This window comes from Sarcophilus harrisii, chromosome 1, assembly GCF_902635505.1.
Source record: "Sarcophilus harrisii chromosome 1, mSarHar1.11, whole genome shotgun sequence".
NCBI lineage: Eukaryota > Metazoa > Chordata > Mammalia > Dasyuromorphia > Dasyuridae > Sarcophilus > Sarcophilus harrisii.
Genome location: NC_045426.1, coordinates 256,364,303 through 256,391,475, shown reverse-complemented (window position 1 = coordinate 256,391,475; position 27,173 = coordinate 256,364,303). Strand labels below are relative to the sequence as shown.

General features: G+C 41.5%; 1 protein-coding gene across 9 annotated transcripts in view; it reads right to left on the bottom strand.

Annotated features, from left to right (window-relative positions):
- TNRC18 (trinucleotide repeat containing 18) overlaps window positions 1-27,173 on the bottom strand; it is a 156,773-nt gene that overhangs the window by 59,297 nt on the left and 70,303 nt on the right. For all 9 annotated transcript variants that reach the window (XM_031940819.1, XM_031940826.1, XM_031940786.1 and 6 more), the window contains 5 exons: window positions 24,813-24,938; window positions 20,737-22,545; window positions 6,189-6,294; window positions 3,561-3,766; window positions 2,582-2,731 (listed from right to left, as the gene is read on the bottom strand). In XM_031940819.1, the coding sequence (XP_031796679.1) occupies window positions 2,582-2,731; window positions 3,561-3,766; window positions 6,189-6,294; window positions 20,737-22,545; window positions 24,813-24,938 (2,397 nt within the window). The remainder of the gene's footprint in view (window positions 1-2,581; window positions 2,732-3,560; window positions 3,767-6,188; window positions 6,295-20,736; window positions 22,546-24,812; window positions 24,939-27,173) is intronic.

Here is a 27,173-nt window from a genome sequence, read left to right as displayed (position 1 = left end):
CTAACTGATGTGTTGGTTTCACTAAACTCTTTGTTTTTTTTTTATTATTTGTCATAAAGGATGGCTCTCAGAGAGGAAAAGAAAAGGAAGGATACATCAGAAAATGCATGTGATATAAAAACAAAAGCTATCAATAAAAATTGATTTAAAAACCAGATCCAATTGTCCAAATGCAGCCTATTATGCTCCCTTCCTTCTATTCAATTTTGGGTTCAATTCATCATACATCTGAAGTCTACATTCTAAAAATATGTATCTTTATGAGAATGGTCTACACTTATATCAAAAGTACATGAAAATGGGAAAAGGCAGGCATTGGTAAAAATCCTTTGTAGCTGAGCACATTTTTACACTCTAACAACTGATTGGAAAGCGAAGAATACAAGATCATGTTACATTTAGCATCCTGATTACACCCCCCACACACACCTTAGTAGAGCAAAAATCAGTCTAAAAATACTCTATTATTAGTTCAGAAGATTTCTTGATAAATGGAATCAATGACTTTCTGGATGATTAAAATCAAATGAGGGATAAAATAAGAAATATTATGCCAAAGGTGAATTCTATTTCTATGGAGGATATTTTGAGTTGGGTCCAAATGGAAAAAGGATTCCTTTAAATGGTGATCACCTCCAGATATAGCTAAGTTCTGATTAATGGAAATAATGAGTCCCTTGACATAGCTTCATATAACCAAATTCATACTGTTCAATGTAATAAACATGTAAGATATGATCATTAGCTTCAAACCAATAAAAATATGCAGTGTGATTTTTTTTAAAAAAGGAACCACTTTGGCAGGATTCGTTTAGCAGCAACTGGCACACATTAATTAGCATTCCTCTTTGTCTGATACTGTGCTGATTATATCATGCCCCAGAATATTTCAGATATTCCTCAATAAGATCCAAGATTACTCCAAATATATTGTCCAAACAATTCATAAGGGAACAACGAAATGGATGAAAAATATCTATTTCTCAGTTTGTACCAAGGAGTTAAATGACCATGCCTTTAAGTTAGTATTAGACATCTAAGAGGCACTGAAAGTTTTAACTGAATTGTAATTATGAAACTTTCACAGTTTTTTTAAAAATAATTATTTTTCAGTACATACTTATATGTTTTTTTTTCCTTTCAAAAAGATCTCATTCAAGGGGAAGATCTCATTCAAAGGGTGGTACCACTATCTTAAGATGACTTTATCTAATTTGACTACCATTATCAAAAATATTTGTAGGGCAATCTGAAGAATATTAAAGTACACAATCATTTATACTGTTTAAAAGTTCCATAAAACATCCTTCTATCAATCCATTAAGCAACAAATGTTTAATAAGTACCTACTATATGACCAAGAACAGTATTAGAAACTGTGGATAAGAATATATATAAAGAAAAACAATCCTTATTCCAATTTTATTCTGTCCCCTGACTCTCTGTGGGCCAGTATTAATGAATTCCATCAAAACATTTCAAACTCCAGAGTGCCCTAAATTAGTGTGAGGAAATGTGATCTAATTGTAATCCTATAAATATGTATAAGATAGTTTGTCTCAGGCCATAGTCACATCTTTCTTTATTTTCTCCCATCATTTAGTTTTGTCAGTGTTTTTCCCACGGGCATTGTTATAGTTACTACATGTGGTTTTCCTAGTTATGCTCACTTCACTTTTGCATGGATTCACATGAGTCTTCCCATGTTTCTTTGAATTCTTCATATTTATTGTTTTCTTATGTCACAAAAATATCCCATTATATCCACTGCAAACCACTTCTTCATTCTCCAATTGATGGGTACCCACTTTGTTTCCAGTTCTTTACCACCACATAAAATTAGTTAGCTATATCTGGGTCCTTTCTGCCTTGGACATCTTTGGAATACATGCCCCCAGTGGAGCATTTTACTCTCCCTCTTTTTTCCCCCACACAATGCTTTTCCAGAATGAGTAGATCAATTTGTTGCTCTAATTTTTCCAGAATCACAAAATTAGTTAGCTATATCTGGGTCCTTTTTGCCTTGGACATCTTTGGAATACATGCCCCCAGTGGAGCATTTTACTCTCCCTCTTTTTTCCCCCACACAATGCTTTTCCAGAATGAGTAGATCAATTTGTTGCTCTAATTTTAATCTAGTTTGATTTTATAATTGCAATACCTTCTTTGAAAGAGTTAAGACAGGGTCTTATTATTCCCATCTGACAGATGAGGAAACTGAAAAAGATTCAGGAACTTGCTCATGAATATACAGCCATTTGAGTGATAAAGCTATGTCTAGAATGCAGATATCTGGTCTCCTGGTGCTTTTCCTCTAACCACACTGTCTTTTCTCAAGCTCTGATTCAGATTGAATGACTAGATCTGCCAGAGAGATACCCATTCACAGTAGCCAAAAAACAGTGTCTGTCTCCCTCCAGCTAAGCTTGTATCCAAAGTCCACTGTGGAAGTTATCTGAGGCTAAGACAGTTACACCATGTAAGAAAGATGTGGTTTGCAAAGGTCTGAGATAGGTTAAAAATGCAACCTGTCTACCATGGGTCCCCACGGGCTTGACCATTTACTAGGAGGCTTACTTACCAAAATGCGGCAAGTGTTCACTGGGGATCACTACCAGCTGTCCTGACTGAGGGTCCCTGGCAAACTGATAAGCAGAAGAAGGAATAGAACCCCCCATACCAGGGGGGAAAGCTGGAGTCATGCCCTGGTGCAGGGAAGGGTGGCCTAAGCCTAGGAGAAAAACATAAAAGATTCACATCAGTTTAGGTGATTGCTAAGACCCTCACCACCGTGCACTAAAACTAGCTCAGATGTTCCCATAACCATGAGGTCGCCATCCAAGAGACTCAGTAGGAGAAAGGGTAATGATTAGACTTCACACTGGCATTCAAAGGCCTTGCCTTTAAACGAGAAATGCTGCCCTCCTTGATTAAGGAACCATCACAGAAGAACCAGTCACAGGCTGGGTGGGAACCCAGTGCCCTATCTTTATATTTACTTGAAAGTCTTTTCATAAGTGTTTGGCTCTCTGTGCTGATGGAAGGGAACAGGGAGCAAATAATCCCCAAAGTACGTCTTCTCAAATATATTCAGAGAAGCCATATCAGCAGTTTCAGACACCATTCAAAACAGACACACAAGTTAATATACTCAAACATGCACATGCCCTCTGGTGCCCAGCCCTAATACCCTCCCTTTGTGGTCCTGACACTGGGAAATCTAGGATACATAAGTGGTGGAGAAGATGAAGCCATGGTTAATCCAAAATAAATAGCTCATTCTCAGGCCATTAAGAGCTGACTCAAGGTACTAAATATTTGCCACCCCTTTAATTTTTTTATTAGTTAAATCCTTCGCCAAAGTCAGTCAAATTTGTTACTTTAACATACTTTATTTTCCTACTTGCTTGAATCAAATCATTACTCACACTTGGCGAATGAGTGAATGGTTCTCTGCCAGGCAAGCTCAAGGACTACCAGCACCCTACTGCATTAATCCTACCCAGAGACAGCTTGCCCACAAATCCACTAGAATTCAGGTCTCCTAGCCTAGGACTCACCGTAGGGATGGCCTGCTAACCACATGGAGGGGCTACCAGTCCGGGGTAGCCATGGGTGTGCAGCCAGGTGGGAAGCTGGGTCAGCAGACCAACGCCCAGAACCAGTCAGGGCTGGGCCCCCCGTCACCATGAGGTTAGGATTGAGGCCGTTTGTGGCACAACCAGCGGGATGGATCCGGGCCAAGTCAGCTAATTCCTTGCTTTCTCTGAAGGGAAGAGAAGGAAGACACGGGGAAATGGAGGAGTTAGCATAATACTCAGAAGTCGGTGTATTGTCCTATTTATTTACTCTTATTTATATATTCAAGGAAACTTTTACTTTTAGCTCTAGATGGGGTTAGTAGCTCATTGAAACTTCTGGCCTCTTTTTTTAGGTAGCAACAAAGATATTCTAGAGGTCAAGTTGGAGGAAGGATGACAGGAATGGTTGACTGGTATAGTAGGTAGAAAGGTAACAGTAATAGTAAGAAGAGCATAATCCTGAAACTTCTCGAGGAGCATATATGGCCAAAGGATTGGGTTCCTTGGGTAGATGTGCTGCCTTAATCCAACACTATAAACAATATAAATGCATATATACAAAAATGTATCATGCAAGGCCATTACTTATCCTTAGTGAGGTAGGCAGATACTAGCAAATAAGATATATGTAAAAAATGTGTGTATACTGAGATATATAGATTTTATACTTTAATATACTTTTTCACTATATATACTATCTATATCTATATAAAGTATATAACTTACACATATATTAAAAATATATATAAAAAAGAACTTTTTGCAAACCCCTAAAGTCTGGAATGTTCCCTTTCCTCCCCTTCTTTAGAAGAATCCTTTACTTTCTTCAAATCTTATCTCTACTTTCTATACCAAATCTTTCCTGATCCCCCAGATGCAAGTGTCTTCCTTCCCCAAACTAACTTATGTGCATTTTGTATTTATCCTAAATATACTTATATACATGATGTCTCTCCCAACCAAATCTAAGTTTTTTTGAAAGCAGAGACTCTTTTATTTTGTCTTTGAAATTTTTTTTCAAAAATTATTGAAAAATTATTTAAATTATTGAAAAATAAATTTTGAAATTATTTTTGTATTTTGAAATTTTGAATTTTAATAAATGCTTGCTGACTGAATGAATATATAAATATCAGTCAATGTTGTTGACAGATAATGACACCGAGGTACAGAAAAGTTAAGTGATATATTGAAGGTCACAATATGATAAGGCAGGACTGGAGTCTCCATCTCCAGATTCCCCAGCCCAAACTCTGTTTTTATGTTAAGATACTCAACTTACAGCTGTCATCAATATAACTAAATGTATGCTGAGCACCTAAATATATACAAAACCCTATAAAAGGTGGTCAGTATATCAAGAACCTATGATTTAGTCAGTGCAAGAACTTGTCTATGGAAGCAAATAAGTCTTAGAGGGTTGCCTTTGAGGGATGCTCAAGGAGATGTGCCCACAGTTACAAGGCTAACTATAAGTATCAAACAAAGGTAGTCTGTTCATGTCTTTCCAAATCTAAGCCCAGGGCCATCTCTATACTTTGCCATCCTGTTTCTTATAAGATTTTAAAGATGACAAAAAACCATAGTCTCTATAATCTGGGAACCATGGCTAAGTTGGGTAGAGAGAAAAAAATAACCAATAGCAATACAACAACATGGAAAATACCAAAAAGTAGCATAGACAATGCAATAGAGCTCTCAGGAAGGAGAAATCATTGTGAGTGGGGGTGGTCAAAGAAAGCTTCATCAGAGATGATGTGGGAATTAAGCTTGTTTTGAAGAACATGGGTCTGAAGAAGGAAAACAGGGGAATACATGAGCAAAGAAAGAGGAATGCTTAAGGTATATTCCAGTGGAATCAAATAAATTAAGAAGAAAGACCCAGAGAAAGACATTCAGGGAATGGAGAGCAAATCTTGGGGAGTGCTGACATAGAAGGAGAGAGACATGAAGTGAAGGAGAAAGGCTACAGAGGGGTTATTATCCAAGGAGTCAGAAAAGGAGTACCTGGAACTAGGACAGTATCTGTTTTGCCCATAGGCAATTTGGTACAGTGGTTAGAGAGCAAGTTTCAAAGTCGGAAAGACTGGACTTCAAACTCCTACATCTGATACATACTAGCTGGACAAGTCCCATAACCTCTCAGGGTCCCAGGCAATTCTCTAAGGCTCTTGAGATGAAGAAGGCTAATCACAAATAAGGAAAGCAAAAAAGAGAAAGCAGTCTGTATTGCAGGTTTGCCCTGCAAGGCCCTAAACAAAGACTAATCTCAAACTAACCTTGGCCTTTTACCAAAAAAAAAAAAAAAAAAAGACAATATGGCAAAACATTCTACAGATTCAAGTTATTCTTTTCCCTTTATCTACACATACCCACTTATTCCTTTCCTGCTTCCCAAAGCTTCTAGGCCCCATGATGTTAATCCTTTACTTCAAATCTCAGGGAATTAATTAGCTCCTTTCCCCAAAGCAGCCTGCCAAGAGTGGCAGCCTCGGAGCACAGCTTGGAGTTTGGATACTCTGGGCCCAGACAAATAGATATTAAGAGATGGGAAACAAATGGGAGTCGTGGAGATGGGGAGCTTGTTCCTCCAGTGTGGAGGCTCACCTGAGCAGCTTCTCTTGGTCCCGCTCCAAGCGCCCTCCCCCCAGGAGGCGTTCTTCCCTGTGACGGCCTCGGTCATCTCCGCAGTCCTCGTCTGAGCGACTGTGTCCTAAACAAGAAGATCAAATCAGTCAATGAGAGCAGCCTGAGGAAGAACAAAAACTGCAGAGGCCAAAGGTCCTCCACCTTGCCCTATCCCCCTGGACTCAATCCTTCCTTTATCTCTCCTCTCCCCTTGCTAATCTTCACCTCAGATGGATGTGGGACCAGCCTGCCAGTGTTTCTATTAAACAGTTTTAATCTATCAGATTTCGCAAGGCCAGGGTGGGAGCAATGTTTGGTTCCCTGGCCACGGTTGGGAAGTACCAGCTCTCACAGAAGTATTTGGCCAAACTCCGAGATGTCACTGGCGCACTGATACTGCCAAGTAAGATAAGAGCTGAATTCTCCAACAGCATGTCAAAAAAGGGGTGGAATATATGGAAAGAGACTGTTAGGTCATCTGGCCTAATTCCAGTTTTACAGATGAGAGTACTAAGAAGAGATCTGAACCCATGTCTTAACGCTCCAAATTCAGAGATCTTCCCACTCTATCACTTCTGTCTCAAAGGAAGAACAGATCAGAAGTTAGATTATCTTGGACAGAAAATGCCATCTGCATCCAGAAAAAGAACTATAGTGATTGAATGTAAATCAACACATGCTATGTTCACTTCTTTTATTCTGTGTTTTTTTTCCTCCCGTGGTTTTTTTCCTTTTGTTCTGATTTTTCTCTCCAAACATGATTCATAAAGCAATGTAGGAAGGAAGGTAAGAAGGCAGGCAGGGAAGGAGGGAAAAAAGGAAGGAGGAAGGAAGGAAGGAAGAAAGAGGGAGAGAGAGAGGAAGGAAAGTTAGATTATTCCAGAGATCAACTAGACATTTGACTTATAGTCTTTGATGAAATTAGTACTTTTCTAGGTGTAGGAAGGAAGTCACCTCTGGGAACTCAGCCTTAGTGAGCTAGTGTCATAAGTAGGGTTTTTCTGGATCCAGCTTGCAAAAAAAAATCCCCATTTTTAAAAGCCACGAATTTATTTTTTTAGAAATATTAGTAACTATATAATTATAATCACACACACATATTATGTATGCATTTAAAAGCATCACATTCTGAGAAAACGTCCATAGGCTTCACCAGACTGCCAAAGGGTCTACAACATAAAATAAAGGTTAAAAACCCCAATTCTAGTCCAATCTGGGCATTAGATTGAAGTTGTCATATGTAGTGGCAATCACTTCTCATACTTTATACTAGTACTCCCAAAATAATAAGCTCTAAATAGTTACATAAGCTCTTCTCCCAGTACCTATCTCAAAGGGGAAGAGATTGAGTTTTGGAGAAGAAAAGAGGTTTTTCTGTCCTTAACAGGGGAACACAGGTGCTTATTCTTTCCTCCCCTCTACAAGATATGCGTCATCATCACAGGTAGGTGTAAGACCAGACAGGATGCAACCCTGTACCGAGCAATTTCCAACCCCAACAGGCTTTGTAGATCCAGACTTGGATCACAATTTTGGGAGCCCAGTCCCTCTGCTTATCACATTACCTTGCCACTATTCCCCAACTTTCCTCCCTTCCCCGTTCCAGACCCTTAATCCGTTCAGGTGTTATTATAAAGTAAGTACGCACAGCCCAGCAGTGCCAGAATAAATAGTATCACAACTGTAACAAGCAAGAAGGGAAACATGAATACAACTTATTTACGAACAATCCAAGACACATCAGCTAACAACAAAGATGGTTTTCTTAAAAGGAGAAATATGTTAATTGTCTTGAGGCTCCATATGTTTTAATTTACGTGTGGTTAATTACTTTTTCTCATGGTCTATTTCCCCAGGAATGCCAGAAAGGAGGCTGGGCTGGTGAGTACAAAAACACAGTAGCTGCTGGCACAGAGACGGGGCTTCCATGCACTCTGTTCTAGCCCTGGTCTTGGCTGCGCTGATGTGCCAAGTGGGCTCAAGCCTGGGCAGACAGGGGTGTCCCTGCGGTTCCACAGCCATCTGGAAGCCTCCTCTGACACCTTTCCAACTTGCCCTGCCCGTTCTGCTACGGGCCTTTGGCTCTTGCCCTCTCACAGTCCCAAGGAGGACAGAAGACATCTCTTTTTATTTAAAAAAAAAAAAAAAAATGTACCTATGTGTGTGGCTCCACCCTAAGTCCTGAAATATTCCTAACTAGGGTAAAAATAAGAAGGCAGGGAGTTTACTCCAGGCAGTTGACAAACCGCACAAAAGGATCGATTCAGAAGCAAGTTTTGCTCAGTTCCACAGCCTCTCTAGTGGGAAACTGGGGCACCTTCAACTAAAATTGCCGGGATAACCCAAAGGGCAGAGGTTCCTTAAAGACCTCACTAAGGCCAGTCACTCAGACTCCCCAGAGGTTTAGATTTCTCAGTCAGTCCCAGTGGGAGCAGAGGTGTTTGCAATGAATGTGGAATTGGAAAGCCAGAAGACCCCAATTTGTTCCTGTTTCTGCCTCCCATTGTGATCTTTAAAAAGTTATTGCTTGAACCAGGAGATTATTACACACAGCAACAACAAAACTATATGATGATCAATTCTGATGGATGTAGCTCTCTTCAACATTGGGATGATTCAAACCAGTTCCAATTGTTCAGTGATGAAGAAAGCCATATACAGCCAGAGAGAGGACTATGGGAACAGAGTGTGGACTACAACATAGCATTCTCACTCTCTCTGTTAATATTTCCTTACATTTTGTTTTCTTTCTCAATTTTTCTTTTCCTTCCTTCTTGATTTGATTTTTTTTTTTTGTGCAGCAAGATAACTGTATAAATATGTATACATATATTGGATTTAACATGTATTTCAACATATTTAACATGTATTGGACTACCTGCCAGCTATAGGAGCGGGTGGGAGGAAGAAGGAGAAAATTTGAAACAAAAGGTTATGCAAGGGTCAATGTTGGAAAAATTACCCAGGCATATGCTTTGTAAATAAAAAGCTTAAAAAAAGAAAAAAGTTACTGCTCAGTTCAGTCTGTCTACTTGTCAAATGGGGAGACCAAAATGTGCCCCTGTCTGTCTCCCAGGAATAAGGCCTGGCTGGGCTGTCAGCCTGGAAAGGGCCTTCTCCTTCTGGAGGAAAGTGCTAGCGATGTCATGTCATAACATTTCAGGGGTTTTGCACAGACTTTGGAAATCAAACTGATCTTAATCAAAGAAGAATACTGTGCTTCTGCTTTGTTTCTTCCCTCTTGTGCCTAAGGGACCCCCAAAAGTTCACATATCAGAAGAAACTTGAGAGAACATATGTTTAATGCCTTCATTTTTACAAATCAGGAAAGAAATGATTTATCCAAAATCATACAAGTCAATAAATAATGGAGTTTAGATTTGAACTCTAACTCCATATCCTATGCCCTTTTCCCATAGTATCATAAGTGGTTTTCAATAGTTCACTGGCCTAACAAAGACAGTACTTTTTACCAAATCAAATCAGAGAATTCTCTCAGAAAAAGGGAGTAAGGGTGGAGAGAAGCTTAAAGGAACTAACCTTGGAATATACAATCTATGGCCTTCACATTGTTTGATTTCATCAAATCCACAGCAATTATTTCTAAAAATATAGACTTCTGAATGACAGGAGCACTTCTAACTTTTCTCTAACAGCATTTTTCGTGCATACAGTCATCATCATGAGCGATACAAATGTGTTGATAGCAGAGTGGGTGGCAGCAGAGTGTTTGCACTGGCATAGCAACCAGAATTTAATTATTATAGTCTTGGGCTTGGCCCTAGATGGCAGCTCTCTACTTATATACATGATCTCTTTGGGTAGGTCAACGGCCTATAGTAGAATAAGGGGGAAAAGTTCCTTATCTCTAATCTAATTTATCCACCTTATCTGGAAACAGCAAGTACTGTGGAAAGAGCAGTATATTTGTCTTGGGAAAAGCATCCCCTGGGTTTGAATCCCAGGAGTGTGTAACCTTGAACTAGTTCCTTTGCTTTGGAAGGCCCCAATTTCCTCATCTAGAAAATGATGGAGGTTGGGCAAGATGACCCCCAAATTTCCTTGAAGCATTATGGTCCTTGATCCATTCCCAGCATCCTTTGATTTTTCTTCCTTCCCCTCAAGAAGGACCACACTTTACTATCATAGAATCATACGTTGTTAAGATCTAGAAATGACCATATAGAAAACACATCTAGTCTGACCTCTCCCTATTTTAAAGATGAGAAAATTTGTGGTCTCACTGCCAGGTATTACTAGCAGAGCCACGATTGATACCTGGTCAATAGCTCTCACCTTTAGTGTTCTTTCCAGCACACCATGATAACCAACAAGAAATGTAACCTCCTTTTAAAAAGGTAACTACTACTACTAGTAACCATTTCAAGCTAGCAAGCATATATTAAGTACCTACCCATACAGACAATATACTGCCATTCGAATCTCCCAGAAAAGGTGATTCTACAACCTCCCCAAGAATTTAACTCCTTCCAGTCCATCTATTTTTTCTATTTCAATTAACCTATATAAATATAATCCAGTAGGATTATAGAGACATGGAAAACAGTAACATCAAATCAATGACACTGGGGCCCAAAGTCAAGTAATTTGACACTGGATGAAATGTGCTGTTCTTCCCTTAATGGGATGGATATTATTGGTCATGCAGTAGAAGGAACATTGAGCTTGGGAATCAGGGAGACAGAATTCAAATTCTTACTGACTCTTACTATTTGTGACAAGTTGTACAATTTCTCAACCTCAATTTTTTTATCTGTTAAAAAAATGAGTTGAAACTAAATAAAAAGTTTAAAATTTAAAGGTTCCTTCTAGATCAAGATTCATGATCCTATAGGTAACATCACATTCTAAAAGCTATTCTTTCGTGATCAAAGCAGGAATTTGAAAATGAATTGCTTGGAGTTTGGGCTACAGTGAGGAGCCATAGAACAAAGTGTCTCTTGGTGGGAAATTAAGAGGCCCCATGGAGACTCAACTCATAATGAGCTAGCCTCATTACCACTGAGCTCAGATTAACAGAATTAACAGGACCAGACAACTGGCCAAATAGGGACAGGCCCGTAAATGTGGTATCTTGGGGTAGTTGTGGCAGGCAGTTTGCCAGGATGAGAGGGGCATGGCTACAGATTGGGAGCCATAAGCTCTAGCCCTGGCCTAGTCTAGCAAGGTAAATCACTGTATTTCTTCAGGTCTCTGTTTCCTCGTCTAAAAGCTAAGAGAAATTAATAGAGTGATTATAAAACTCAAGAAAATTTTGAAAAACAGAAAATGTCCCTCATAATATATGGTGGTATTATTCTGAAGGGTTCTGATGCCCAGAGCCTTTTATCTCTCAGCTTCTGCTTCCTCTCTGCCAAACCACCCACAGAGGGCTGAATGCCAATACCAATGGCTCAGTGGGGATGGGGAGGGGAAGGCAGCAGGTAGGCCTGACAGCTCCCTGACACCTCATCTGAGTGATAAAAATGGTCTTCCGGGCTAATTCCCCCAAAGAAAAGACCTCCTATAGAATAAATGTCCAGGCTTGCTAAATCCCTAAACGTTCAGAAAAATAAAAATAAAAGGTATGTGTGCACACGTCTAAGATGGGGGAGAGGAGAGGTTTTAGGAGATAACTTAAGCATCTATCAAATTAGTTGACAAGCAAAGAGATTATATATGCAATATGAAGCTTCTGAGTATTTTAACTCTAATTAATCTCTGCATTTTTAATGCTTACTAACTTCAATAAAAACACACCTATTGCTCCAAGGTAGGCTTTTATTTTTGTATCATTCAAATCATCCCTTTTCCACCTTTTTCTTCTTAAAAAAAACTTTAAAAAAAAAAAAAATGATGGGTAAAGAGAAGAAATGCTAACATCTCAGAGCCCCAAAATTCAGATTGGACCATCCCCAGTGAACCACTCTTTCATTTCCTTTTAATTCTTCCACTTTCCCAATGCCTGGGACTTTCCCAATGCCAACCTTATTTGGGCTGGTGATATTATGGAAGACTCATTATTTATTGCCGGTTTAATTTTAAAGCTTCCACCATCTCCCCTTTCACCACACCCCTGCCCCTCTCCTCCAGCTCCCCCTTTTCCCACTCTCTGGGGCTGGGATGGCTCCCTCTGGTACAAACCAGTTATTGTCTCTATCAGTGAATGACCATTTTGTCCATCTATAACGTGATGCAGGGAACTTGCATACAAAATTCAATCAATTATGCACAGAGGACAGGCTGAGGGCCGGTATCCATGGCAACCAAGGCCTAGTACTAAATACTTGCATTTTACTAGCCAAATACTACAGATGAGTCATCTAAAGCCTGCTTTCTCTTTCTTAAAAGGTCTAAATATTCAAGCACTCTCCACTTCCAAGCAAGCAAACTAATGTTATTACTAGACTCTTGGCACATGGGGAAAGAAAAAGGGGATAGGGGATGGAGGGGAGGGAAAGGAGGGCCTGCTTCTGTTGCCAAGCCAATTCCATCGCTTAGCAACAGACCCAGAGGCCTGTCAGAATTCAACCCTTGTTTTCAGCCCCTGAGTTGGACTCAGTAAATTACATTTAATGCCTGGTGGGAGGGTCTGAGTGGCTGAATGGCTCTTATACACAGTTCCCCCCTCCCCTGTGCTGATGAGGAAGTATAAGACAGTCTGCAGTTATGGCAGAGGGGCTGAGAAAAATGGTTTCTGGGGCAAATATTTCAACTGGATGACCAACTGAATAAACATGGCCATGTCTGTCCAGAAAGAAACTGGTAAAAGGTAAACATTCCTCCTCTTCCAAAACACACACACACACACACACACACACACACACACACACACACACACTATCCCTGACCTCCACCTGAAGGGGGGAGGGGATGGGGAAGGATTATCAGGAGCTGCCAATCAGAAGTCAGGATTGTGTAAAGGATTAAGAAGTGAGTTATTTGGCTACCACAGCTAGGACTCTCCCATTTGGTCTCAGGCAGGCCTGCTCCAGATGGGTAGCAGCTACCAATACAAATACAAGGCATTCCAGAATGTCTAGAATGCATTCTTTCCTCCTTCCCTAAAAGAAACTTCACCGATCCCCCAAAAGGCAAATCCTATTTGTCAGGTCTCTTAAGTGTCCTGAAGTCAAAACACAGTCCAAGTCTAGGCTCTTACTCTCCCAGAATGACAAGCTTTAGATATATAAAGAATCCTCCTGGTCATTTAAGTCAGTACTTTTGTTTTACAAATGGAATCTCTCACAGAGATGGCAGAAGCCAGTAGGTGAGCCAACATTTGAACCCAGAATCCGAGGTGAAAGTTCAGCTGAAAAATTTTGTCCTTTGGGCAGGAGAGAGAAAAAAAGATACAGAGCCTCCCTAATAATGAAAGGCAAGAGGTTATTTTAATCCTAAATCATCAGGGTTCCCTTTTTTCCTTCCTAATACCTACCTCACTTAAGCATTTCAGTTACATTGGAACAGGACAACTAGGTAATGCAGTGGATAGTAGTTAGACTCCTGTGGTCAAGAGATCCAGTCAAAGCTGGCCTCAGATACTAAAGACTTATTAGCTGTATTTCCTTGCTAGTCATTTAATCTCAATAGCCTCACAAAATAAATAAAATTTGAGATGTAGTAGAATGTTTTGTCCAGGCTCCTTTTTTGGAGCTATATGAAGGCCTTCTAAAGTTAACCCTAATAGGCAGTGTTCAAAAAGACAGGAAGCCAGAAAAAAGGTGGCCCAATATGTCAGTTTTGCTGACCTATACACCCTAAGAAAGGTCTAGAGCTGGGTGGAGAGGAAGTTGTTTCTTAACTTAAAGTCCACAGATTCTGTCCAAGCATAGAGTACTGGGGGACCATGAATTTGGATGGAGGAAAATGGCATCTTTATTTTCAGTTACCTCTGAAATTTAACATTTCCTTACTTAATAATTTTTTTAAATGCATTCTGAGAAGAGGCCCATGGGTATCACCGGACTATTTAAGGGATCCTGAACACAGAAAAGTTAAGAACACTTGGCCTGGAGCCTATGAGAAAAACTATGGAATTAAATGACAAAGATAGTAAAATAAGGCTTTCATTCTCCATGGAGCACAATAAATAATAGTAATATTATAATCCTCCACTAACTGATTTTATATTGTGACATGGAAATGACTTTGGGAGCAGGTCTCATCCAGCTGGGAAGACTTCAAAGTAAGTCAGAAGCTTGAGTGTCAATCATGTTTCTCTTTTCTCTGAAGAAAAATAGTGAACTACGGTAGGAAACAGGGCATAGGTTGTCAGGTATCACCAGTGTGTTAGTTTGTTTTACTTAATAATCTTTTGTTACAAAGTGGGAGAGGAGAAGAAAGAGAAGCAGATCAACTGAAAGTAAGTGGGTTGTTTTTTTTTAAGCATTAATAAAGTATTAAGGTTGTTTTTTTTTTTTTTTAATATAAACAACAATCTTAACGACTATGTTTTATGTCTGACCAGCTGGAACTCAGAAAGCTCATGTATTAAGGCCTATGCCTCTATAGGGTTAGAAATCTTTATTCGTGTAGGGAAGTGCCAACACCAAAAAAATAATGGAACTGTAAAGTGGGAATCCATAATGGCCAGTTAGTAAGATACAAAAACCATACTACTGGTCCATTAGCCATAATGGAACATTGACTTTGCGCTGTTTTTTCCAGGAATAGATAGATAGATGCATCTATCCAGCCATATTTTCCCCTTGAATTCCCTCTTCCAAAATGTTCTACTTATGACCCAAAACATATAGGAAAGCTAAGATTAACCTATACACTAGTTAAAAGAGTGAAGTTTCCCCAGAGAATTAAGACCACAATTTTATCCTAATTAACAAGGTATTTCCAAGGCATTCCCTGAGCTGCTGCATAAAATCACTCCCACTCCTCAAGGGCTAAAAGGCTTCTGAGTCAGTTTTCCAAATAGAACATCCCCTGAGTCCTGATAAATCTGGGCTGAAGGAAGCAAGGCAAAAACTACCTGACAGAATTCAGAAGAATTACACAGCACATCTCCTTTCTCTCAGTAGAGACGTGGTAGCCTTCAGGTATAGGGTGACGCATACATTTTCAGACATAGTCAATTGTTTTTTCTTGACTTGTTAGAAGAAGGGTTGGGAAATAAAAGGGTGGGGCAGAAGGAAGAGCCAAGGAAAGTGATAGGGATCTATTAAAAGGAAAAAAAACATCAATAAAACTTCTTTAATGTAAGAAAAAAATACCTGACCAACCTGAAATTACCTTTGCCTTTTCCTTCTCCTTGGCACTATAGCATTGACCACATCCTCTCATTTTTGATCTTCCCTGCTACCTGGGCTGCCTTCCATTAGCTCTCCTTGGCCTTCTAAAAACACTTCTTTCTCTCTAATGTTCTTTACTGATTCCATCTCTAAGGAATTCTAACCATTTCAGTTTCTCTCTACCACCCTTCTTTACTACCTCCTTCTCCCCTCGCTCCACACACAAAACACATGACAGATTAATCTCCCAGCAGACAAATATACCTCTATGGTTCCTTCCTTTGCCCCATTACTGTCCACTTCAAGTCAAAAATTTCTTGGCTCTGGTCTTAATTCTATCCCAGTCAATGTTTAATTTCTCACAATCCAGTCTTGTGAACCTCTGCCAGAAATTCCCAGCCTTCAATCAGAGAAGAATGGTGGGAAGTGGATAGGAAAACCCTATCTCTCTTATTTCTCAACTTACTCCAACTGCTACCCATCATGGTCAAGTGGCTGCCTATTTATAAGACTGTGGACTATGATTATATGAATAGATCTAATAAAGAGACAATCTTGACTAAATTGATTTTAATTTCAGTCAAACTGCTGGTCTGAATAGGTTTTCAGGGTTCTTTGCACCCCTCAGAACAATATGACTGACTTAACTAGCTTTTCCCCCACAATGAAAAAAACTACAAAAAACCATCCCATTCCTTCTCATGCTCCAAAGTTTCTAAGTCCTTCCCAACACACAACCTAACCACCAGCTTCCCTTACCCATTTACAGGATCTTTGATTCGAAATTCAAAATAAGGGCATCAAATCCAACACACCCATTACTCAGGTGAGGAACCTTTGCCAAACACTGCCACCCCAGGCTGTCTCTTTTTTCCTGGGCATCAGGATGGGTGCCATGGATAAAGCCCTGGGCCCCAAACCAGGAAAACTTGAGTTCATATTCAGCCTAATATATTTAATCACTGTGTGAAGCTAGGCAAATCACAACTTCTGCCTCAATTTCCTCATCTGTAAAACAGCACCTATCTCCTGCAATTACGATAAAATGAAATACTTGTAAAGTGCTTTATAAACCTTAAATCTACATAAATGCTATTTTCTTTTCAGAAGTTCCTCTAGTTTCTATCCTAGCTATGTCCTTCTCTGCTATTGCTGAACTTTTGTCCTAGAACCAAGGAGACTTGAAGGAAAGTCCAGAGATGAAGTGACAGCAATCGAAATGTTACACTCGCTACTATTCCTGTGAGATTGGACGCTACCCCCGCTTTTCTCCTGGGAGCTCTCTGTCTCGCTTGTCTTGTTTTTCTTATTTAGATCGTGAGTAGAAAGCATGTCTTGTACTATGTTTTGAATGGTACCAAGGACATGGCTGGTGCTCAATTAAATATTAAATAACACTGAAAGTCAGAGGAAATCTGGCTTACAGGGGAACTGCCTCTCATGTGGAAGTATTTTGACAAAATGGCCATTTGATCAGATGAAAGCAAGGACTTGTACCAGAAAGCAAGTTAATTAATGACCCCCATGGTTTAGCTGACTAAGACAATTATAAAACAATTAGATTTAGCAAATCCTGAGTTTCAGGATGTCAATAATTAAATATAGAGTAGAATTTCTCCTAGTTAGTTAATATTTTCAGTGCTTTTAAATTTGTAAATATTATCCTATTTTATCCTCACAACATTCCTGAGCAGCTGAGGAAACTGAGGCAGGCAGGTCAAGTGACTTGCCCAGAATCACACAGCTCATCAAAATCTAAGATTGGATCTGAACTTGAATATTGTTAATTCCAGGTCTAACACTGTGGCCAGTGCAGCAACTAGCTGCTCTCTTTCCAACATAATTAACAAGGTTTGATATGGTAAATGTTAATAGATGTCAATGCCCCCACTCTAAAAGAACTAGGAAAGAGAATCTCAATCAAAATCATTAGACCAGTCATTCTTTGAAAAAGAAAGATAATAAGAGGAAGTGAGGAATACAGAAAAAAGAAGAAAATTGAGAAAAAAAAAAGAAGGTAGAGAGGACAAAAGATTAGAGGAAGGGAAAGAAGAGGGTTAAGGGATTGCAACTAGAGTGCTTAACTAGAGCAGTAGACCTGGAATCAGTAAGGTCTAAAATCCAACTGGCTTCAGACATTTGCTAGCTTTGGGATCCAAGGCAGGGCACTTCATTTCATTCTGCCTCATTTTCCTTAACTGTAAAACAGCGATGATAATAATACAACTATCTCCCAGAGTTGTTGTAAGGATAAAATGAGATAATATTTATAAAGTGCATTGAAAATCTTAAAGTGCCACTGTCATTATTCTGATAATTGTATTTTGATATAATTGTTTTCCTCTGGAATATTATGTATTTTATGCATTTAAAAACATTTTGAGAAAGCAGGTTATATGTATAAACACATTCATGCATACATAAACTGCACGTGTCTACAATACATCTGTATATATATGGATTGTGTGAATATACACAAATACAAATGCATCATATGGATGTATGTGTATATATACACATAAGTGCTTTTATGTGTGTGTGTATATACATACACACACACACACACACACACACACACACAGAGCCAACCAAAAAAATGACTTTTTAATCCACTCTATTTCTTACAAGAAGTTAAGCTCTTAAAGGAGTTGAGCAAAAAAAAATCAAATAATGAAAAATAAATTCTATTAGTTCTAATGACATTGAGTTCCATTAAACTGAAACTTCCACGTATAGTCAAGATATTTCCATGTCCCAGAGTGAAATCTGAATTAAGAATAAGGCAGTGCTACCCTTGATTATTTGGCCATTTGTTCAGTCATCTTCAATTCCTTATGACTCCATTTGGGGGTTTCTTAGCAAAGATATTGAAGTGGTTTGTCATTTCCTTCTCCTTTTTATTTTACAGGTAAGGAAACTGAAGCAAACTAGGTTCAGTGATCTGCCCAGGGTCACAAAGCTAGTTAAGTGTCTGAGGCAAGATTCAAACTCGGGTCTTCCGGACTCTAGGCCTGGACCTCTATCCACTGCACCACCTCCCCAGCCCTCCTTTGGCCTTAGAATTCTCTATAAGAACCTGACTAGATTTGTTCAGGTAGTGAAAGAGTCCTCACAGTTCTTTGGTTCTGGCATAAAGAGATATCTACCCTTCAACTTCCATCCTTCCAACCCAAACATCAACCAGAGAACCTCAGAGATGAAAGAAATCTCAAAAGTCATCTATTTTAATCAATCACCTTCCAGAAATCCACCAGAAACTTCAAATCACAATATAACAGCAAAAAAATGCAAAGGTTTAAAAGAGGGCAGGGATGGATATTAAAATATTCACATGAGACTGGTGTGATAAATGTTTGCAATCCGAGCTACCAGAAAGACTGGGGCTCGAGATCACTTGAATTAGGCAATTTTGAGCTGCCATGGAGTAAATTAATCTAGTTTATGCACCAAGTCTGACACTAAGCCTGAGAGAATTATCTAAGAATAAGGCAAATCAACTTAGGTCAGGAAAAGGGAGAAGATTAAAGTTTCCATAATGATCAATACAGGGATTGGGCCAGTGAATGGCCACTGTTGTCCAGCCTGATTAAAAGAGGGAATCCAAGTTTTCCTACCTTCTCCACTCCCCTGCCTATACCAAGAGCATCTCTCACTAATTCATCACTAATAGATCACAAATACAAAAATGTATTGGATAAGGAGATAGGAAGACCTGGATTAAAATCCCCCTAGTCTCTGTGTGAACAAAGTCACTTAATTTCTCAGTTTCCCAGACTACTCTCAAAGATTAAAAACTGCAGAGAAGTTACTGATCCATGCTAAAATTTCCTCATCTCTATAGGAATCATAAATATTCTAAACCTGATCAGTATCATCTTAGTTCAACAAAATCATTTATGTGCCCTCTGTTAAAATGGCATCCAACCTGTATCTACACTATCCTTTCCATATTTGATGAGGATTAGCTTGAGTGTTCCCTACAAATTCCTGAATCCTAGATCCTCATAACTTGAGGTGACATAAGGAGAGAAGAATAATTAACAGTTTCAAGAGATCTTTTGTCCAGAATCTCAAGCAGCAGCCTGGGCTGAATTTTTTCTTCTATCTGGTGATTAATTTGTCAATCTAGCATGTTTTCTCTAGTCAACTCCTCCCCTGTCTCCCTACCCTATTACCCCCTTCTCCTATTCCTACCTTTTTAGAAATAGCTGCCATTACATTTCATCAAAGGGAAAAATAAGAGGCATTGGGAACTGTGACATTTAACCTATTAAATTAACAGAAAAAAAAAAAAAAAAACCAAGAAACAAAAAACATGAAAGTAGGCAGAGTACCAGACTGACATCCTAATCTATAGAGAAAAAGTGCATATGTTGGCACATGGAATTTGACAAATACTTGATACTACAAACCCCAAAATATCAAAGGCAGAAAGGTCTGTTGGTGACATTTTTTGACCCCTCATTTATTATTTCTTTTGGTCAGAGAATTAAGAGTTACTCAGATTTAAGAGCAGGGAAACCAAGTTAAAGAGCAATAACTATCTTGCCAAAATTCACCAGGACCAGAACTCAGGACTCCATAGTTTTATCCAAAATATCTCCATTTCAGCTCACTGTCCCAATACACTGGTCTTAGGATCCCTTAATACAAAATCAAGTTCCCAAATTCTTTAGCATCTCTTAATACAAAATCAAGTTCCCAAAATCAGACTTGTTTTTTATTTTTGCTTGGCTTCTCCCCCACTCCTTATTTTTATCACTTTTGTCAGTTTCTATGGGCTGAGAAATGATCTTTCAGAGCTCCTAATTTATTGCATTGAAGGATATGGTATTTCGAGGGGAAAAGATAGACACTTGCAAACTAAGGCTGAGACCAAGGGCAGCAAGAAATACTTGAGGGCCTTGGGTCTCTCTCCCCCTTATTTTCTGACATCTTGGTTAAATCACATTATTTCTATCAGCCTTAATGCCTTCATCTATAAAATAATATTCCATATATTAGTATATTAATCAAATTCCACTAATTGGAGAGGAAGGTTTTTTCCAGCCTTAGATTTTGATCTTAGTGAAGCAATCCCTACCTGGTCCTAGGTAGAGAATTGAAACACTTTAAATGCAGAAAACTATCTTTCCCTGTATTGGGGAGAATAAAATATTACGGAAAAAGGAAAGAATTAGGGATGTTAAGGGACAGGCAGCTCCCAGAGCAGGAAAGGGAGAGAGGGAGGAGGGATGCAGCTGGGGGCTCATCAGGCCTCGGGAGCCCGCCCCAGGTCCTACCTTTGATGTTGCTCAGGGACAGGGAGCGATCTTGGTCGGCCAGGCCGGGCCCCAGCTTACTGCCGCTGTTGTCCTTCTGGCGGGCCACGGCCACCGCAATGCCCACAGGCGGGTGCCTCACCTCCACCTCGCCCTGCGACCCAATGCTCTCCCTCCCGAAGGACTTGGCACTCTCTGGCCTCTCAGGGTCCCTCTTTAGCTGCTTGCCCCCTTGGTGGGAGAGCAGCTGCTGGACCTTGGCGGTCCCCAGCTGCGAAGGGTCCAGTTTCATGTTGCCCAGCCCGCCAAAAGGGCTCTTCTTGCCGCTGCCAGGCCGGGCCGAGGCCTCCTTGGCAAAGCTGCCACTGTACTTGATGAGGCTCTGCATGGCAGAGCCTTCGCTGTGGGGGACAGGATGGAGGTCGCCGCCCCCCCGGGGGCCCCCCACCACCGGCACGCGCTGCAGCCCGCTGGGGTCCAGGTAGCCCTTCTTGGCCGCCTCCTCCTCCGCCCGGCTGACGTGGTTGTGCTGAGCGGCCAGCACGGCCATCTGTGTGGTGGCAAAGTTGCCCATATCAAAGGGCTTCCACTTCTGCTCGGGGGGCAGCTTCAGCTGGCCGGGGTCCGGGGGCTGCCGGGAGGGCTCCAGGGCGCCATAGGCCTTGGCCGCCTCCTTGGCGCTGGCCCTGGAGAAGCGCTCGCGCTCGCAGGCCCGGTGCTCAACCTCGGGCTTCAGCAAGTCCTTGGCAGGGAGGTAGTCCCTGCTCTCCGGGGAGCCCAGGCCGGGCCGGCTCTGGAAGGGCTCGGAGGCCGCGTGCCGCTTCAGCACCAGGGAGTTGGCCCGGATGACCGAGTTCTTCTCCCTCAGCACCTCGGCCCGCCTAGCGTCACCCGGGCCGGGGAAGTCCTGGGGCAGGAGGGTGCGGGAGAGGTCGGCCAGGCCCCTCTCTAGCGGGGGCTGCAGCCCCTCCACCTTGCCCGGCTCCTTGTCCTTGGCCTTGTTGTCCCGGGCCTGGGAGGCAATCTGGATGGGGCCCATCCTCTCGTCGTAGGCCTCCACGGAAGGCACGAAGGTGGGGGCGATGACTTTGTGCTCCCGGCCCGGCTCCTTGGCCGGGGGAAAGATGGTGTACATGCTGGAATGGACGGGCTGCGGGGGGAATGTCACTGCGGAGGAGGAGGAGGACGCGGACGAAGGGGTCATCTTCCCCGGTGGGGCTGGGTGCGGGGAGGGGCAGGTGCAGGAGATGTGCAAAGTGGTGATGGCAGGGATCACGGCCTCGCCCCGTTTCATCCTGTCCAGGTGGCCGTGGAGCGCCGGCCTCATGTTCTCGTCATGCGGGGCGGCATCCTTCCCGCAGCAGTCCTGCTCGGCGCCCAGCACCTTCAGCAGGGGGTCTCCCCCGCCGTTGCAGTTGCTCAGGGAGGACGTCTGCAGCGGGTTCTTGGACTTGGGCTCCGCGCTCCCCAGGGCACGGTGGCTGACGTGCTCTGCCAGGAAGGGGGAGAGCCGCTCGCCCATCTTGGCGGCCCGCTCCAGCCCACTCAGCCTCCGCTCCCCTTCGGGCTTGGCGTCCTGCGTCAGATCCACAACGCTGCGAGGCCGCGGCTCCTCCTTGGCCTTGCCCTCCCTCTTGCTGAAGGGCGGCGGCAGGTCCCCTCTACAGGCCCGCTCTTTGCCATGCTCCTTTGCAGGGCCCTCCCGGGAGCCTTTGGAAAGGTGGCCAAGCTCCTTGTCCCGGAGCAGGGCAGCCGAAGCGTGGCTGGCTGCTGTCCTGGACACGGGGTTCTGAGGGTGCAAGGCCACCTGGCCCGGTAGGTAGAACCCATCTGGAAAAGAGCAGGAAAGCGGTAAGTCGCCCCTTCCTCAAACTAGCCAACCCTCCCTCTCCCCAAGGACCAGCGTCATCCAAATCAACAAGGCAAGATCTGGAAGAGTGACCACCTAAAATTGGGATACCCTGTCACCCACAAAAGTGGGATACCCTGTCACCCGACAAAAGTGGGATACCCTGTCACCCGACAAAAGTGGGATACTCTGTCACCCGACAAAAATGGGATACTCTGTCACCCGACAAAAGTGAGATACTCTGTCACCCGACAAAAGTGGGATACTCTGTCACCCAATAAAAATGGGATACTCTGTCACCCAACAAAAGTGGGATACTCTGTCACTCACAAAAGTGGGATATTCCAAAATTTCAACAATGAAGCATGCAACCTGCCTCCTGGAAAGAAGGTGATGGGCTCAAAATACATAATGAGAAAGGCATTTTTGAACCTGGCCAAGGTAGGTATTTGCATGACTGCTTATTTGTCAAAACAAATTTGGGTTTTCTCTTTCTTTCTTTGGTTCAATGGTGGGGAAATAAGAGGAAAAAAAAGTTTGTTAAATGAAAAATAAAATGAAATGAAAGAGTATATAAAAAGAAAAAAGTCAAATATTCAGAGCCCACCAAGCTTTCACTTCTTTTAACCTAGGGCAAGAATAAAAAATCTAATCAAACTTATCACTTCAAAATGTGACTTTACTGATTCTTTTTGTACAGCAAAATAACTATATGGACATGTATACATATATTGTATTTGACTTATATTTTAACATATTTAACATGCATTGGTCAACCTGCCATCTGGGGGAGGGGGTGGGAGGAAGGAGGGGAAAAGTTGGAGCAAAAGGTTTTACAATCGTCAATGCTGAAAAATTACCCATACATATATCTTGTAAATAAAAAGCTATATAATAATAATAATAAAAAGTGACTATCTCAGGCCCAATTAAAGTAAACCCAAAAAACTCATTCTAACTCTTTCAGGTTTCATTAAAGATACAGTGGGTTCCATCTGGCCATGATGAAACCAAGCTCTCTCTTTTCCCCCTCTTAGGGATGAGTTCTTGTGTTGATGGAAGGTCTGCCTACCCCAAGTAGGCAAAACAAAGAGCCATAGCTGAAGGAAGGCTGAAATAGTCTGTTCTTGACAGTACAGGCAGAGTAATTTCCAAGTCTGGAACTTAGCACCCACACCCACAGCACAATCCCCAAGCGAGGATGAGATTAGTCACACTTAGCAGCTATCTCCACCTCCTCTCCTTAAAACAAACTCAAAGGGTTTTTGTCTCCCTGCTGGACAATGCTAGCTTCTGGGCCAAAATCTTATAAAATCATGATATTCTGCAGCATCCTTAAGATATCTTTGTTATGTGAGGAATCAGGTCTCCTCACTCTCATTTGTCAATTTTTCACCTAAGAGGTAGGGGAGAAGGGAGATAGACTGAAGGTGACAAAGTTTTAATGAAGGGAGGCTATCTGGGGGAGAGAGGTGCACTCCTACCTATATAGGTATATTTGTATGTACATATGCATGTATTCAGTCATCCTCATATTATTAAACAAATATTTACTCTCAAAATACAGGAAGAGGTGTGTGTGTGTGTGACCAAGAGGGATAGCTTCAGGGTTTTGTCAGTGCATAAACTATGTCAGAAACTAAGATACTGGGAGGCTAAGAAAAGATCAGATGAAGTACATGTCCTCACACAGTATATGCAGGTGTATCCCAGGTAGACAACAAGGAAACACCAAACAAAACCATAAGAACTCGGGCCTTTTTGTGCAGGATCTGGAATTTGGCTCTGCCCAAAGAGAATCCCTTGGATTGACTTCTCTTCTATAATAATATCAACCATTAGGCCAGGGGAGCAGAGGAGGGAAGAGGGGTAATGAGTGTCCTTGAGAGGTAGGAAGAATCGGGCTACAAAAGCAAGTGGGCCTCCAACGTTCCCACTCCCCCTCCACAGCCTCCTGCGATGGGGATCCCCTTCCACTCCTGACATAAGCACTCCGAGATCTCACCAGCCCTCCCCTTCCCTGCCTTCCCCTCCCTCCCTACCCCCCACCATGCCTCACAGGGAGAAACTGGCATTAACAAAGAGAGGGACATAGGGAGGGCAGGAGGGAAGCATCTTGCCAAGCCCTGCAAAGGCGGAGGAAAGCCGCCATGTGGGAAGATGAGGAGAAAAGGGGAGCTGAAACATATGTCTAGTGTGTGCAGACAGACGGCACCCAGCTCCCAACAACCCGCCCACGAATGCTGACCTTTCGGAGAGTCAAAGAGGCCCGGCTGCCCCAGCTGGGCCAGAAGGGGACTGCCGCTGTTGGGGGGCTCCAGGTGGCTCAGGGGAATATACGAAGGGTACAGTCCATTAGGCAGATGGGAAAAGCCTGAAAAACAGAAAAAGAAAACATGTTTTGGGAACAGCATGCTAGCAAATTCTTTTTTTTTTTTTGAAACACAGAATTGCAGACTGTTTTGGCTGGCAACCCCAAATGCCAGATGAGGCAAGTGCTAGATTTAAACACGAGGCCTTCCATAACACGGCAGGCCCCCAAGTGACCCATCAGCATCCCTCTGGACCAGAGGAAAAGGCTTAGAAGCTCCAGTTCCTAGGATAATGACAACTGGGACAACAACTGATTAAGGGGGACGTGTGGCAAGACAAACTGCCTGGGAGTTGGCTGAACGGGGTTCTAGGTTCGCCTTTGCTCTTGACAAACTAACTAGGAAAGTGGGCCTCCCATTTCCTCCTCGGGAAGAGTGTCTTCAGAGACAATATGGTATGGTGATAAGAATCTCAAATCAGAAGATGGGGTTTTAATCCTTGCCTTGCCAATGGCTAGCTGGATTTCATTGGGCAAATCACTTCCCTTCTAAAAGCTCCATTTTTTTGATCAATAAAACAAAGATGAACATAGTATCTGGACCTATCTCCCAGGATCAAAGTTTTTATTTCATTTAAGTCATCTCCCTTATTGAAGCTGGACCTTGCCTTTTTCACTAGATCATTCACACCTAGTCCTATATCGCCACATCCAGTGTTCTTTCCACTGAATTTGGGGGCAGATTCACATTTTTTACCCAAGAGTAGGGGAGAAGGGAGATAGATAGATATTATGTCATTTGATTTTCAAAGCATTATGTAAATGTTGGAAGACTAAGTGGTGAAACAGAACATTAGTCCTTCCAGGGGCAAGGTTCTCTGTCACAAACCATCTGATTTAGGATTAGAAATTCCTATAACTCCTTATTTTTTTTTTTAATAATTACAACTTTTTATTGACAGAACCCATGCCTGAGTAATTTTTTACATTATCCCTTGCACTCACTTCTGTTCCGACTTTTCCCCTCCCTGCCTCCACCCCTTCCCCCAGATAGCAAGCAGTCCTATACATGTTAAATAAGTCACAGTATATCCTAGATACAATATATGTGTGCAGAACCGAACAGTTCTCTTGTTGCACAGGAAGAACCTATAACTCCTTATTAAAGGAGAGGTAAGGAATGTTGTGGATAAAGTGTTAAACTGGTAAAAGTTGTGAGAGAGATGGGGACTTTGCCTTGGGCTCCAGAATTTATAGCTGGTGATAATTATAATTAGCAATTATGTGGCAAGGTCTGCAAAGCATTTTACAGATAAACCAGTTGACACTTACTAGCAAATTGAGGCTAAATACCAATTTGCCTCAGTTTCCTCATCTACAAAATAAACTGAAGAAGGAAACAGCAAATCTCTCTAGTATATTTGCCAAGAAAAACCCAAATGGGGTCAGGAAGAGTCAGTCAAGATTGAAACAAATGAATAACAATATGTAAATATGAATTATTCTCTTTACAATCATGATCTCCAAGGTCCCTCCCAGCTCTTCCCTAACTTCTAGCTCACTCTGATGCCACATCTAGTCAGTCCCACACATTTTAGAATTTGTAACTGTTTTGGGGTCAGTTAACTTTATCTTCTCAACCAAACTGTAAGCTCTTTAAGGACAAGGGTCTACTTTCCCCACAGAGCCTAGGCATTCTTGTCAAAAGCATGAAAGCATGAAAAAAATTGATTTTGCACTTTACAAGGACACACTGAAAAACAATTATGTCAGAGTCTATCAATTATGTCAGAATCTATCTATTAGGTCAAGCCAATAGAGAACATTAATTGATAGTACTTTTTTTTTCTTTTAAAATTTTTTAGTTTTTTTTATTTTCTCCCATGTATGTGTAAAAAAAAATTTTTTTTAACATTATTTTTAAAAACTTTTGAATTCCAGATTCTTTTCTCTTCCTCCTCCAAACCCCACTGGGAATGGAGGCAGTTTCCATAATACTCATGCTGTGGGAAGGGTTGGGAGGAGGGAAAGAGATAAGAAAAATGAAATACCTCTTTTTTCCCTTCCAAACTGAAAAATCTAATATTAGCAACTGACCAATATAGGGTAGACTATTTTTTAATATTAGCTTTTTATTTTCAAAATATTGAAAGTACTTTGTTCAAAAGTTAATGTTAATTAGTTATGGTGTAACCAGGCATCCCAGATGGAGGGCTGAACTCAATGTCAGAAACAGCTGGATTCAAATTCTGCCTTAAACACTAGCTGTATGACTTTAGACTCTGAGCCTCAGTCTGT